General features: G+C 47.4%; 1 protein-coding gene across 1 annotated transcript; it reads right to left on the bottom strand.

The window, feature by feature from the left end:
* Positions 1–1821: 1821 nt before the first annotated feature.
* On the bottom strand, positions 1822–4450 carry LOC103876119 (cytochrome c oxidase subunit 6A1, mitochondrial). The gene is made up of 3 exons (XM_009181837.4): positions 4228–4450; positions 3936–4078; positions 1822–2105 (listed from the first exon to the last, which is right to left on the bottom strand). The coding sequence occupies exons 1-3, from the start codon at positions 4439–4441 to the stop codon at positions 2022–2024; spliced, it is 441 nt and encodes a 146-aa protein (XP_009180101.2). The 5' UTR covers positions 4442–4450; the 3' UTR covers positions 1822–2021.
* Between the last annotated feature and the right edge of the window lie 8103 nt (positions 4451–12553).

Genomic DNA, 12553 nt, shown 5'->3' with positions numbered 1-12553 from the left:
TTGCATTACCAGTTTAATGTAATACAACATGAAATACCTCGTTGCCTCTTGAACCTACCACGAAAGTGTTCCTTTGAGCCTTAAGAATAAACCAACTGGCCGGGCGTGGTGGCTCACGCCTGTAATCCCAGCACTTTGGGAGGCTGAGGTGGGCGGATCTCCTGAGGTTGGGAGTTTGAGGCTAGCCTGGCCAACATAGAGAAACCCTGTCTCTACTTAAAATACAAAAAATTAGCCAGGTGTGGTGGTACATGCTTGTAATCCCAGCTACTCAGGAGGATGAGACAGGAGAATTGCTTGAACCTGGGAGGTGGAGGTTGTGGTGAGCCAAGATCATGCCATTGCACTCCAGCCTGGGCAACAAGAGCGAAACTCTTGTCTCAAACAAACAAAAAAAGAATAAACCAGCTCTGGCCAGGCACAGTGGCTGAGACCTGTAATCCCAGCAGTTTGGGAGGCTGAGGTGAGCAGATCACCTGAGGTTAGGAGTTCAAGACCAGCCTGGCCAACATGCGAAACCTTGTCTCTACTAAAAACACACAAAAAATTAGCTGGGCGTGGTGGCGCATGCCTGTAGTCCCAGCTATTCGGGAGGCTGAGGCAGGAGAATCGCTTCAACCTGGGAGAAGGTTGCAGTGAACTGAGATTGTGCCACTGCACTGTAGCCTGGGCAATAGAGTGAGATTCCGTCTCAAAAAAATAAAAAAGTTTTTTTTTTTTTTCTGGGCTCACTGCAACCTCCGCCTCCTGGGAGTACAGGTGCGTGCCACCGCGCCCAGCTAATTTTTGTATTTTCAATAGAGATGGGGTTTTGCCATGTTGTCCAGGATGGTCTTGATCTCTTGACCTCATGATCTGCCCGCCTTGGCCTCCCAAAGTGCTAGGATTACAGGTGTGAGTCACCGTACCCGGCTAAAATAAAGGTTTTAAATTTTGATTGCAATTAATTGCCCTCTCAGAGTGGTTTTGTAACTACTACTACTGCCATTTACTATCCATTAAAACAGGATAGTTTTAATTCCAGAAAAAAGTCAATAAGCAGAAATGTGTCACACTCCCTTTATTTCTCTTAAGATTTCTGACCCTACCAGCCCTGAAGGAGATGACCTCAAGGTAAGAACTTGACATGTTTGAGAAAATTATGACTACAGGGAAGATTCTGCAGTAAATGCTAGTGGAGTGGGACAGGAAAAAGATGAGACCCAGATCAAGCACTTCCTCTTGAGAAACACAAGTACCTCTTTCAGGTGTAAAATGCAGCCATTCTGCTAGCCATTCAATGTCTTTGAAATCTCAGGCCTGTCAAGGACCATTGGTTTTTTGAGACAAAGTCTCGCTCTGTTGCCCAGGCTGGATTGCAGTGGCACGATCTTGGCTCACTGCAACCGCCAACTCCCGGGTTCAAGACTCCACATCCAGCTATAGGAGCGCGCCACCACACCCAACTAATTTTTGTATTTTTAGTAGAGACAGGGTTTCGTCATGTTGGCCAGGCTGGTCTCGAACTCCTGACCTCAGGTGATCCGCCAGCCTCAGCCCCCCAAAGTGCTGGGATTACAGGCATGAGCCACCGCACCTGGCCAAGGACTAATCTTGATGCTTAATTAGCACCGCTACACTTGGTCCCTTTACCCACATCAGGCACAATAAACCAAGAGGGGCTGTTACAAACACTTATTCAGTGGGCTGAATTGGACCTGTAACACTAAACAGCAGCCTAGACCTTCACTGTGGAAACAGAAATAACTAATGCCAATTTCTTTTCAGCTTGCAAATGCTAATTTCTGCGAAAAAACATAACCAAAGAAAGTAACTCTCAGCTCATGACTAATCTAAGTTTAAGTTATTTATTTAAGCCATCTCCTGCCACAAGCAAAGGGATGGAAGACCAGTATACCAGTCATCATTTGATACAAGAAGATGAGCTTAAGGTCCCGTATACTTTTTCTGGTCCATATGCAGAGTAATGGTCCAAACCAGTGCTGTGGTCCCTGGTGCCCAGGTAGTGGTCCAGATTCTCTTTATTCATCTTCGTAGCCAGTTGGAAGTGGATTCACATGAGGGTTATGGAATAGAGTATGGTTACCATCTCCCCAGGGAAACGGCTGTGGAGTGAAGATGTCAGTTAGATAATTCCAGAAAATAATTCAGAAAGAACACTGTCATGAACTGCTTATAACAGGGCTACAGATCATATACAAAAACAAAATGGAAATTAGTCCTTTATCTACTGGCATAGTTCAACCTTCCCATTATTTAATGAGCTCTTATAACTACCAGGGGAGCCCTTAAAGTTATCCTGGCTACAGGATAACAAATATGGATGGCAGAAAATGCAAGCTCAAGTTAGGTACTCATAATCCTCTCCCTAGTAACTAGTATATCCAGTGCTGTGTTTATGAAAGTGTAATCCTCAAATCACCTGTATCAAAATGTTGGCAGTCAGTATTAGGGGAGGGAGATGCTTAATTAAATACAGATTTCTGGCACCATCTCACACTTCAAACAATATCTGGGCTGGGAAACGGCAGTCCACCCTCAATTATCTTGCCTATTACCTTTGAAAAGCATTACTTTAAGGCAACAATCTCCAACCCAGGGTGATTTTGCCCCTCCTGGGGACAATGGGTAGTATCTGGAGACATTGTGATGGGCGGGGGAAGGGGAAGGGGGAGCAGGGTTGAGCAGGTACTACTGCCACCTAGTGGGTACAGGCCAAGGATATGGCCCAACAAGAATTACCCAGCCCCAAATGTCAACAGTGCTGAGGTTGAGAAACCTTTACTGTCTGACTTCTAATTCCACTGTACGAGGGTGGGAGTGCTGCTCAAAGACTCAAAAAATTCAAGAGTCTAGGGTAAGTTTCTACAAGGCCAGTCCTATATGGGCTAGGTGATGTAATAATAATTTTTTTCCCATCACTTCTCAGCCTTTTGGCTAAATATATTATTATTATTATTATTATTATTATTATTATTATTATTTTTTGAGATGGAGTTTCACTCCTGTTGCCCAGGATGTAGTGCAATGGCCGGATCTCGGTTCACTGCAACCTCCGCCTCCTGGGTTTAAGCGATTCTCCCACCTCAGCCTCCCAAGTAGCTGGGATTACAGGCGCCCGCCACCACACTCGGCTACTTTTTGTATTTTTAGTAGAGATAATGTTTTGCCATGTTGACCAGGCTGCTCTTGAACTCCTGACCTCAAGTGATCCACCCGCCTTAGCCTCCTAAAGTGCTGGGATTACTGGCGTGAGCCACCGCGCACGGCCAGTATTAAAGAATCAGAATAAGCGCTTGTTAAAGATACAGCAAACAGAGGACACATCATTGTAATGTATCTACATCAACAGCGAACAAAACAGTCGAGAAAATAAGGTAGTGGTGGGAAATACAGAAAGCTGTCAGCCTCTTCATTATGCAACTAGTAGCTGCCAGATGCTCATGTTTTGTTGTTGTTTTGAGACTAGAGTCTCGCTCTGTCGCCCAGGCTGGAGTGCAGTGGCACGATCTCAGCTCACTGCAAACTCCGCCTCCTAGGTTCAAGGGATTCTCCTGCTTCAGCCTCCCCCGTGTAGCTAGGTTCGCTTACGGGAACCACCTTCAGACTTTGCCACTCTAATTGGATTTCCTAAACCTCCAAACTTTACACAACGGACACCTGTTTCAGAACTGTCTCAGAAGGCAGGAGGTAGGATGAATCGGAGAAAAGGGAAACTGAAGGGCACTTATTGTATGACCTTGAAAAAGAAAATTGGGACGTAATCCCAAGTGTCAGTTGTCCTTCCACAAAATGGAAGAAAATACATTTTCTGTCTGTGAGGATAAACAAGCTGTACACGCCTGGCACCCATGCCTTTAGAGAATGAAGAACTTGCACTAAGGCACACATAACGAAAAGAGAACGGACACTTGAAGAGATGTGCAAGGGCGTACCTTGGTCCTGATGCGGAGATGGGGGTAGGCGATGAACTCGGGTCTCTCGTGCTCTCCGTGGTGCGACTTCAGGTACACATTCAGCATGCTGACTGCCACCCCGGGGAGCGCGACGAAAAAGGTGAGGGTCTTCCACATGCGAGCTACGGAGAAGCCACAACCGCTCAGCCCCGGTATGGGGCGGGCCCGGGTCTCACTTTCCCTCCCGCAAGGCCTCGGGCCAAGGTCACAGTCCCGCCCTGCCTCGCCCGAGTGGGGCTGAGGCCCGACCTATCGACCCCGGCCCCAGTACCTGAGCCCTCTTCGCCATGGGCGCCACTCGACATAGGCCGCCCCAGCTGTGGGCCGGGCCGACCCAGCAGCCGAAAAACCCGCGACACACCAACTGCCGCCATTTTCGACCTGGACTGCCGCAGCGCCGGAAACGGAAGTAGAAAATTGGCTCTGGGGGCAGGACTACAACCTCCAAAGGAAGTTACTATTGGGCACCGCCCTCCCGCTGGCATTAACCTGAGCACTATCATCCGCGCGGAGAGAGTCCTCGTCAAAATCCTCGGCGTCTCGAGCAAGAGAGAGCATGCGCTCTGCACCTTCCTTCAGGCTTTGCCGTTTCCTTCGTGCGCATGCGTGTGTCCACTGGTCTCCCTACCGTCCCCACCTGGGCGAGGCGGAAGCTCAAGAGAGGTTTGTGCAAGGTTTCCCGGTACCTGGAATCGCTCCCTTCGTTGGAGTCCATGGACGGGCATCTGGAGGTTCTGAGCCCAGAACGCCCTATCTAAAACTCCGTTCCCCTTCCCCGCCATCCTCTGACTGCGTTTTTTCATAGCACAGAGTATTGCGCCTTCGTCGTTATATTATTATATTATTTTGTCTGTCTCCCCCACTGTAATATACAGTCTGTGACACCAAGAGTTTGGCACTGCAGCATTCTCAGAATAATCTGGAAATAGTGTAATTTGGAATCATACCTGGCACATACCAGATACTTGATATAAATTTGCTGAATGAATGGATGAATGAATGAATAGCAACAGAAAGTATAAAGAGCACTGAAATTGGTGCCAGCAGATCTGAATCCTAATCCTGACTCAACAGTCTCATCTTTTTTTTTTTTTTTTTTTTTTTTTGAGACGGAGTTTCACTCTTGTTACTTAGGCTGGAGTGCAGTGGCGCAATCTCGGCTCAATGCAACCTCCGCATCCCAGGTTCAAGCAGTTCTCCTGCCTCAGCCTCCTGAGTAGGTGGGATTACAGGTGTGCACCACCACGCCCAGTTAATTTTTTTTGTATTTTTAGTACAGACAGTGTTTCACCATGTTAGCCAGGCTAGTCTCAGACTCTTGACCTCAGGTAATCCGTCTGCCTCGGCTTCCCAAAATAGTAGGATGACAGGCATGAGCCACCGTGCCCGGCCAACATTCTCATCTTTTGACCTCTGGTCACACTGGCTTTCTCTTCCTTGAAATTGTAGAAACAAAAATTGACATCTGGCCGGGAGTGGTGGTTCACGCCTGTAATCCCAGCACTTTGGGATACGGAGACTGGCGGATCACTTGACGTCACAAATTCAAGACCAGCCTGGCCAACATGGTGAAACCCCAACTCTACTAAAAATACAAAAATTACCTGGGCATGGTGGCGCACACCTGTAATCCCAGCTACCCAGATGGCTGAGGCACAAGAATCGCTTGAACCCAGGAGGGCAAGTTGCAGTGAGCTGAGATCATGCCACTGCACTCCAGCCTGGGCGACCCCAAAAAAAAAAAAAATTGCATCTGTTAAATTTTATCTACAAAATTCTTTCCTCCTTACCCCCTTCTTCCTTTTTCTTCCTTCTATTTGTCTAAAAGCAGCTTTAAAAAGAAAACTTTTTTTAAAAAGTATATAACATAAAATGACAGTAAACTTTTTTTTTTTTGAAACGGAGTCTTGCTCTGTTGCCAGGCTGGAGTGCAGGGGCACAATCTCAGCTCACTGCAATCTCCACCTTCCGGGTTCAAGCCATTTGCCTGCCTCAGCCTCCCGAGTAGCTGGGATTACAGGCATGCACCACCACGCCTGGCTACTTTTTTTTTGTACTTTAGTAGAGATGGGGTTTCACCATATTGGCCAGGATGGTCTCCATCTCCTGACCTTGTGATCCGCCTGCATCAGCCTCCCAAAGTACTGGCATTACAGGCGTGAGCCACCATGCCCGGCCTCTTTTTTTTTTTTTTTTTTTTTTTATAGGCCCCTTTGAGAATGTAATGAGGACCAGCGTAGTGGCTCATGGCTGTAATCCCAACACTTTGGGAGGCTGAGGTGGTGGACAGATTGCTTGAGGTTGGGAGTTTGAGACCAGCCTGGGCAACAAAGCTTTTTTCTTTATTAGAAAAAAAAAAAAAAGAGTGTAATGAAAGCTTTGAACCCTTTCCTCTAAAAACACACCTATGTGTAAACACACAGTATAGCAGACATTGGTGGGAGAAGAGGTGACCATAAAATATATTTGGAAACCCCCTAAGCATCTTTGTGCCTCAGATCAAGAGCTCCTGGGGGCTGCATGCAGTGGCTCATGCCACTTCCAGAGATGTTGTGAGCTTCCACAGATGTTCTGGAACTGGATCTTCCAGAGATGTTGTGAGCTTAAATGTGTCCATGCAGGTAGAAAGCTTGACACATGGGGGCGGGGTGCACAGTGATAGCTATTACTTATTTCTGTGTTCCTACCCCCAGCCCTCAACCTTCTTCCTAGCTAGCTAGTCAGCTTTGGAGGGCAGACCCCCAGTATCATCTATCTCTGTGACCCCATAGAATTTGGTGCTCAGTTATTTTTCCTTATTGGTCCCTGTTGATGCTCATACACTCGTCTACACCTGAGGCTCTGCTCAGGCCAGCCCCACATGGTTCCCCACCTCTGTCTGCACACATGACACTTGGTTCTTACCTCTTCCAGGAAGCCTTTCCTGGTTACGTCCTGACCCTGGCCTCTGGTTCCCCGGTGATGTTCAGCTCACTGTACCTCGTATGGTAACTATTCAACTTCCTCATTCCACTTTGGGCCCCAGGAGACCCTCCCACCTTTTTTTCTTTCACCCAGGCTGGAGTATAGTGAAACAATCTCGACTCACTGCAACCTCCGCCTCCTGGGTTCAAGCAATTCTCCTGCCTCAGCTTCCGGAGTAGCTGGGATTACAGGCATCCACCACCACGCCCGGCTAATTTTTGTATTTTTAGTAGAGACAGGGTTTCACCATGTTGGCCAGGCTGGTCTCGAACTCCTGACCTCAGGTGATCCACCCACCTCAGCCTCCCAAAGTGCTGAGATTACATGTATGAGCCACCGCACCCAGCCAGGAGACCCCTTTTTTTCCAGATTCCTCTAAATTCTCTCAAAGCCTGGCACAGGCCAGGCATAACAAAATGGTTAAGAACTCAGGTTCTCAGACAAAGCTGGATTTAAGTCTACCTCTGGCTGGCTAAGGTGGCTCACACCTATAATCCCAGCACTTTGGGAGGCTGAGATAGGAGGATCACTTGAGCCCTGGAGTTCAAGACCAATCTAGGCAACATGGCAAACCTCTATCTCTACAAAAAATACAGAAATTAGCTGGGCACGGTGGTGCCCGCCCGTAATCTCAGCTACTTGCGAGGCTGAGGTGGAGGAATGCTTGAGTGCAGGAAGTAGAGGTTGCAGTGAGCCGAGATCACACCACCGCACTCCAGCCTGGGAAACAGAGTGAGACCCTATCTTTTTTTTTTTTCTTTTTTGAGGTGGAATCTTACTCTGTCGCCCAGGCTGGAGTGCAGTGGCACGATCTCAGCTCACTGCAACCTCCACTTCCCTGGTTCATGCGATTCTCCTGCCTCAGCCTCCCAAGTGGCTGGGATTACAGGCACCCACCAACTTGCCTGGCTAATTTTTGTATTTTTAGTAGAGATGGGGTTTCACCATCTTGGCCAGGCTGGTCTCGAACTCCTGACCTCAAGATCCACCCGCCTCGGCCTCCCAAAGTGCTGGGATTACAGGCGTGAGCCACCACACCCAGCTGAGACCCTATCTTAAAATGTAAAAATAAATCCAGGTTCTGCTGTTATTGCTGGACAAGTCATTTTATGCTTCAGTTTCTTCATCTGCAGAATGAGGAAAATAATAGTACCTACTATTAGGGTTTTTGGGAGAACTGAACGTGATGATGTGTGTAAAGCACTTAGCACCTTCCTCAGCCTACAGCAGTGATTTGCGTTATATTGTTATTAATCATCCACTATTCCATTAAGTTTAAAACAAAGCAGATATATTGTATGTGAAAAGGTGGTATAGTGGAATGGATTGATATCGGTCCCTCTTACTTTATATCTCACTAAAACTGTTAAAAACAAGAAAGCAGACTACAAAATATTAAATGTATACTTCCATTTTTGTAAAATACACAGGACAGTTCTGTAAGGGCTACACTCAAATGTTGACAGAAGTTATGTCTGGGCTTTAAATTTTCTACCATGAACATATAGTACTTGTATTATAAGAACAAAAACTTTCATCAAAAAGCAAATTATAAAGTTGCTATAGGCTAGGCGTGGTGGCTCATGCCTGTAATTGGAATATTTTGGGAGGCTGAGGCAGGAGGATTGCTTGATTCTAGGACTTTAAGACCAGCCTGGGCAAGAGATCCCATCTCTATTAAAAAAAAAAAAAAAAAAAAAAAAAAGCTTTTTCTTGCATTGCTGTAAAGAAATTTTAAAAAGGTGTGGTGACTCACACCTGGAATCCCAGCACTTCGGGAGGCCGAGGTGGGTGGATCACCTGAGGTCAGGAGCTGGAGACCAGCCTGACCAATATGATGAATCCCCATCTCTACTAAAAATACAAAAATTGGCCGGGCGCAGTGGCTCACATCTGTAATCTCAGCACTTTGGGAGGCCGAGGCGGGCGGATCACGAGCTCAGGAGATGAGACCATCCTGGATAACATGGTGAAACCCCGTCTCTACTAAAAATAGAAAAAAATTAGCCGGGCATGGTGGCGGGCGCCTGTAGTCCCAGCTACTCGGGAGGCTGAGGCAGGAGAATGGCGTGAACCCGGGAGGCAGAGCTTGCAGTGAGCCGAGATCGTGCCACGGCACTGCAGCCTGGGCGACAGAGCGAGACTCCATCTAAAAAAAAAAAAAAAATAGCCTGCCGTGGTGGCATTCACCTGTAGTCCCAGCTACTCGGTAGGCTGAGGCAGGAGAGTCGCTTGAGCCCGGGAGGCGGAGGTTGCAATGAGCCGAGATTGCGCCATTGCACCCCAGCCTGGGCAACAAGAGCGAAACTCCATCTCAAAAATAATAATAATAATAAAATAAGTTTTAATCAAGTCCCTAGCAGCACTTCCGTTGCTGGTATTAGTTCCATTAGATTGTAAGCCACATGAGGGCAGGGACCCCTTCTGCCTGGAACAGAAAAGGCACTCAGTGAACATTTACAGCAAAGTCACCGGGTGGGGCGACTCTGACACACGCGTCTGCAGTACCGCTCTCGCCCAGTGGGTGGCAGGCTCCGCATGTGCGGGCGCCGCCCACGAGCCTGGCCAGAGGAGTCACGCCCGCGACCTTCTACGTGGCTGGCTGGTCTCAGGATCCTTGAAGGAGCAGGAGAGGTGGAGCTTGTGCGAGGGCTGGAGGGACCCGTCCTGGGCCTCAAGGACTCCTTTTTTTTTTTTTTTAATGTAATTTTTTTAGAGACAGGGTCTCGCTTTGTCGCCCAGGCTGGAGTTCAGTGGCGCCAGGTTAGTGCTCGCTTTGAGAGAAAGACCTCAGCCAGGCGCAGAGTGGCTCACTCCTGTAATCCCAGTACTTTGGGAGGCCGAGGCGGGCGGATCACCTGATGTCAGGAGTTCAAGACCAACCTGGCCAACATGGCGAAACCCTGTCTCTACTAAAAACACAAAAATTAAGCAGGCTTGGTGGCACACGCCTGTAATCCCAGCTACTCAGGAGGCTGAGGCAGGAGAATCGTTTGAACTCGGGAGGCAGAGGTGGCAGTGAGCCAAGATCATACCATTGCACTCCAACCTGGGCGACAGAAAGAGATTCCATATCAAAAAATAAAAGAGACAGACCTCAGCTGTGACGAATTCCACATGCCTTCCTTTGACCCACCCCTGTGTGTCAAGCTGAGCCCATATTTTTTTCTTAATAATTATTTAAGTTTTAAATAGCTGATACATCCACATGGTTCAAATAAAAAAAAAAAATAAAGATAGGCCAGGCATGCTGGTTCATGCTTATCATCCCAGCACTTTGGGAGGCTGAGGCAGGAGGGTAACTTGAGCTCAAGGCCAGCCTAGACAACATAGAGACCCCATCTCTACAAATAAAGTAAATTAGCCAGATGTGGGGGTGCATGCCTGTAGTCCCAGATACTAAAGAGGCTGAGACAGGAGGACTGCTTGAACCCAAGAGGTCAAGGCTGCAGTGCATCCCTGTACTTCAGCCTGGTTGGACAGAGTGAGACCCTGTCTCTAAAATATACGTATACATGCTTTAAAAAAAAAAAAAAAAAAAAAAAAAAAAAGGATAAGGCCAGGTGAAGTGGCTCACGTCTGTAATCCTAGCACTTTGAGGGCCAAGATGGACAGATCACTTGAGCCCAGGAGTTCAAGACCAGCCAGGGCAACATGGAGAAATCCCATCTCTATGAAAAATACAAAAATTAGCTGGGCATGGTGGCATGTACCTGTAGTGTCAGCTACTTCAGAGGCTGAGGTGGGAGGATTCCTTGAGCACAGGAGGTTGAGGCTTCAGTGAGCCACGATCGCACCATGGCGCTCCAGCCTGAGTGACAGAGCGAGACCTCATCTCAAAAAAAAAGATAAAGAATGAAAAGTCTCCCCCGTCCTGTCCTCTAGCCACTCCAGTTTCATTCCCAAGAAGGTTACCACACTAGAGATTTCTCACATGGTCTTCTAGAGATGTTCTATGCATAGTTGAGCATCTATTTTACTGCCTTTCACAAACTCATCGCTAATTTTAAATTTTATTTTTTTATTTTTATTTTTTTTTATTTGAGGCAGAGTCTCACTCTGACACCGAGGCTGGAGTGCAGTGGTGAGCCGTGATCGCACCACTTCACTCCAGCCTTGGCCTCCTGAGCTCAAACAATCCTCCCACTTTAACGTCCCAAGTAGCTGGGACTACAGGTGCATGCCACCACACCCAGCTAAGTTTTGTGGTTTTTTTTTTTTTTTTTTGAGACGGAGTTTCGCTCTTTCGCCCAGGCTGGAGTGAAATGGCGTGATCTTGGCTCACTGCAACCTCTTCCTCCCAGGTTCAAGCGATTCTCCTGCCTCAGCCTCCTTAGTAGCTGGGATTATAGGCACCTACCACCACACCCAGCTAATTTTTGTATTTTTAGTAGAGACGGGGTTTCACCATGTTGGCCAAGCTGGTCTGGAATTCCTGAACTCAGGTGAACCGCCTGCCTCAGCCTCCCAAAGTGCTAGAATTACAGGTGTGAGCCACCACGTCCAGCCAAGTTTTGTATTTTTTGTAGAGATGGAGTCTCACCATGTTGCCCAGGCTGTTTTCAAACTCCTGAATTAAAGTGATCCTCCTGCCTCAGCTTCCCAAAGTGTTGAGATTACAAGTGTGAGCCAGGGCACCTGGCCGGGAGATCCTTCTAAAGTATAATCTGCCTATCCCACCATCCCTGTTTGAAACCCTGTTGCCCCCAGGATAGAACTCAAACTACTTACTCTGACCTCCAAGGTGCTAAGGGATACGATTGCTGCCTAGCGCCATCATTATCCCTAGGGACACCGCATCCATCCTCCAAGCTAGACTTCCTTCTGTTTCTGAAATATGCCAAGCCCCTTCCAACCTCAGGACCTTCGCTTATGCCGTTCCCTGTTCCAGGACTGCTCTTCACCTCCCCCATTAACTTCTAAGTCGCCTGGAATCTTCACGAGAGCAGGGACCTTGTTTGTCTTGCCTACTCCTATATCCCAGCACCAAACACAGTACCTGACACAAACAAAGTGCTTAATTTTTTTTTTTTTTCTGAGATGGAGTCTCACTCTGTCACCCAGGCTGGAATGCAGTGGCCCAATCTTTGCTCACTGCAAACTCCGTCTCCTGGATTCAAGTGATTCTCCTGCCTCAGCCTCCCTAGTAGCAGGGATTACAGGCATGTACCACCACACCCAACTTAATATATATATGTATATACACACACACATACATACACATATACACACAAGTCAATTCTGCTTCTTTAAATTTTGACACAATGTCTGGACTCTTACAGTGCAATATAATAGGTCATGAATTATGAATTCTGTTTTTATCTAGCAGCTTCATGTGCTCCACAGCTATATTCTAAACTCCACCCAAGCAATCACCACAGGCCTGTCTGCATTTCCCATGACAGTCTGCACAGTAATAACAAATACTAATTGTTCTTAACTTTTTTTTTAAGCCAGGCGTGGTGGCTCATGCCTATAATTCCAGCACTTTCAGAGGCTGAGGTGAAAGGATTGCTTGAACCCAGGTGTTCAAGACCAGCCTGGGCAACAAAGTGAGACTCTGATCTCTACAAAAACAAAAAAATTAGCAGGGTGTGGTGGTGAGTGCCTACAAAGCCAGCTACTCAGTGGGA

This window comes from Papio anubis, chromosome 9 (assembly GCF_008728515.1).
Source record: "Papio anubis isolate 15944 chromosome 9, Panubis1.0, whole genome shotgun sequence".
In the NCBI taxonomy this organism is placed as follows: domain Eukaryota; kingdom Metazoa; phylum Chordata; class Mammalia; order Primates; family Cercopithecidae; genus Papio; species Papio anubis.
This window is presented reverse-complemented; position numbering and strand designations above follow the sequence as displayed.

Excerpts from the sequence above, each read along its gene's own strand:
- LOC103876119 (XM_009181837.4), bottom strand. The coding sequence starts at position 4,441 with ATGCCAGCGGGAGGGCGGTGCCCAATAGTAACTTCCTTTGGAGGTTGT. Across the intron at positions 4,079-4,227 it reads CCATGGCGAAGAGGGCTCAG|CTCGCATGTGGAAGACCCTC; the intron begins GTACTGGGGCCG and ends GCTTCTCCGTAG. Across the intron at positions 2,106-3,935 it reads ATCTCCGCATCAGGACCAAG|CCGTTTCCCTGGGGAGATGG; the intron begins GTACGCCCTTGC and ends TTCACTCCACAG.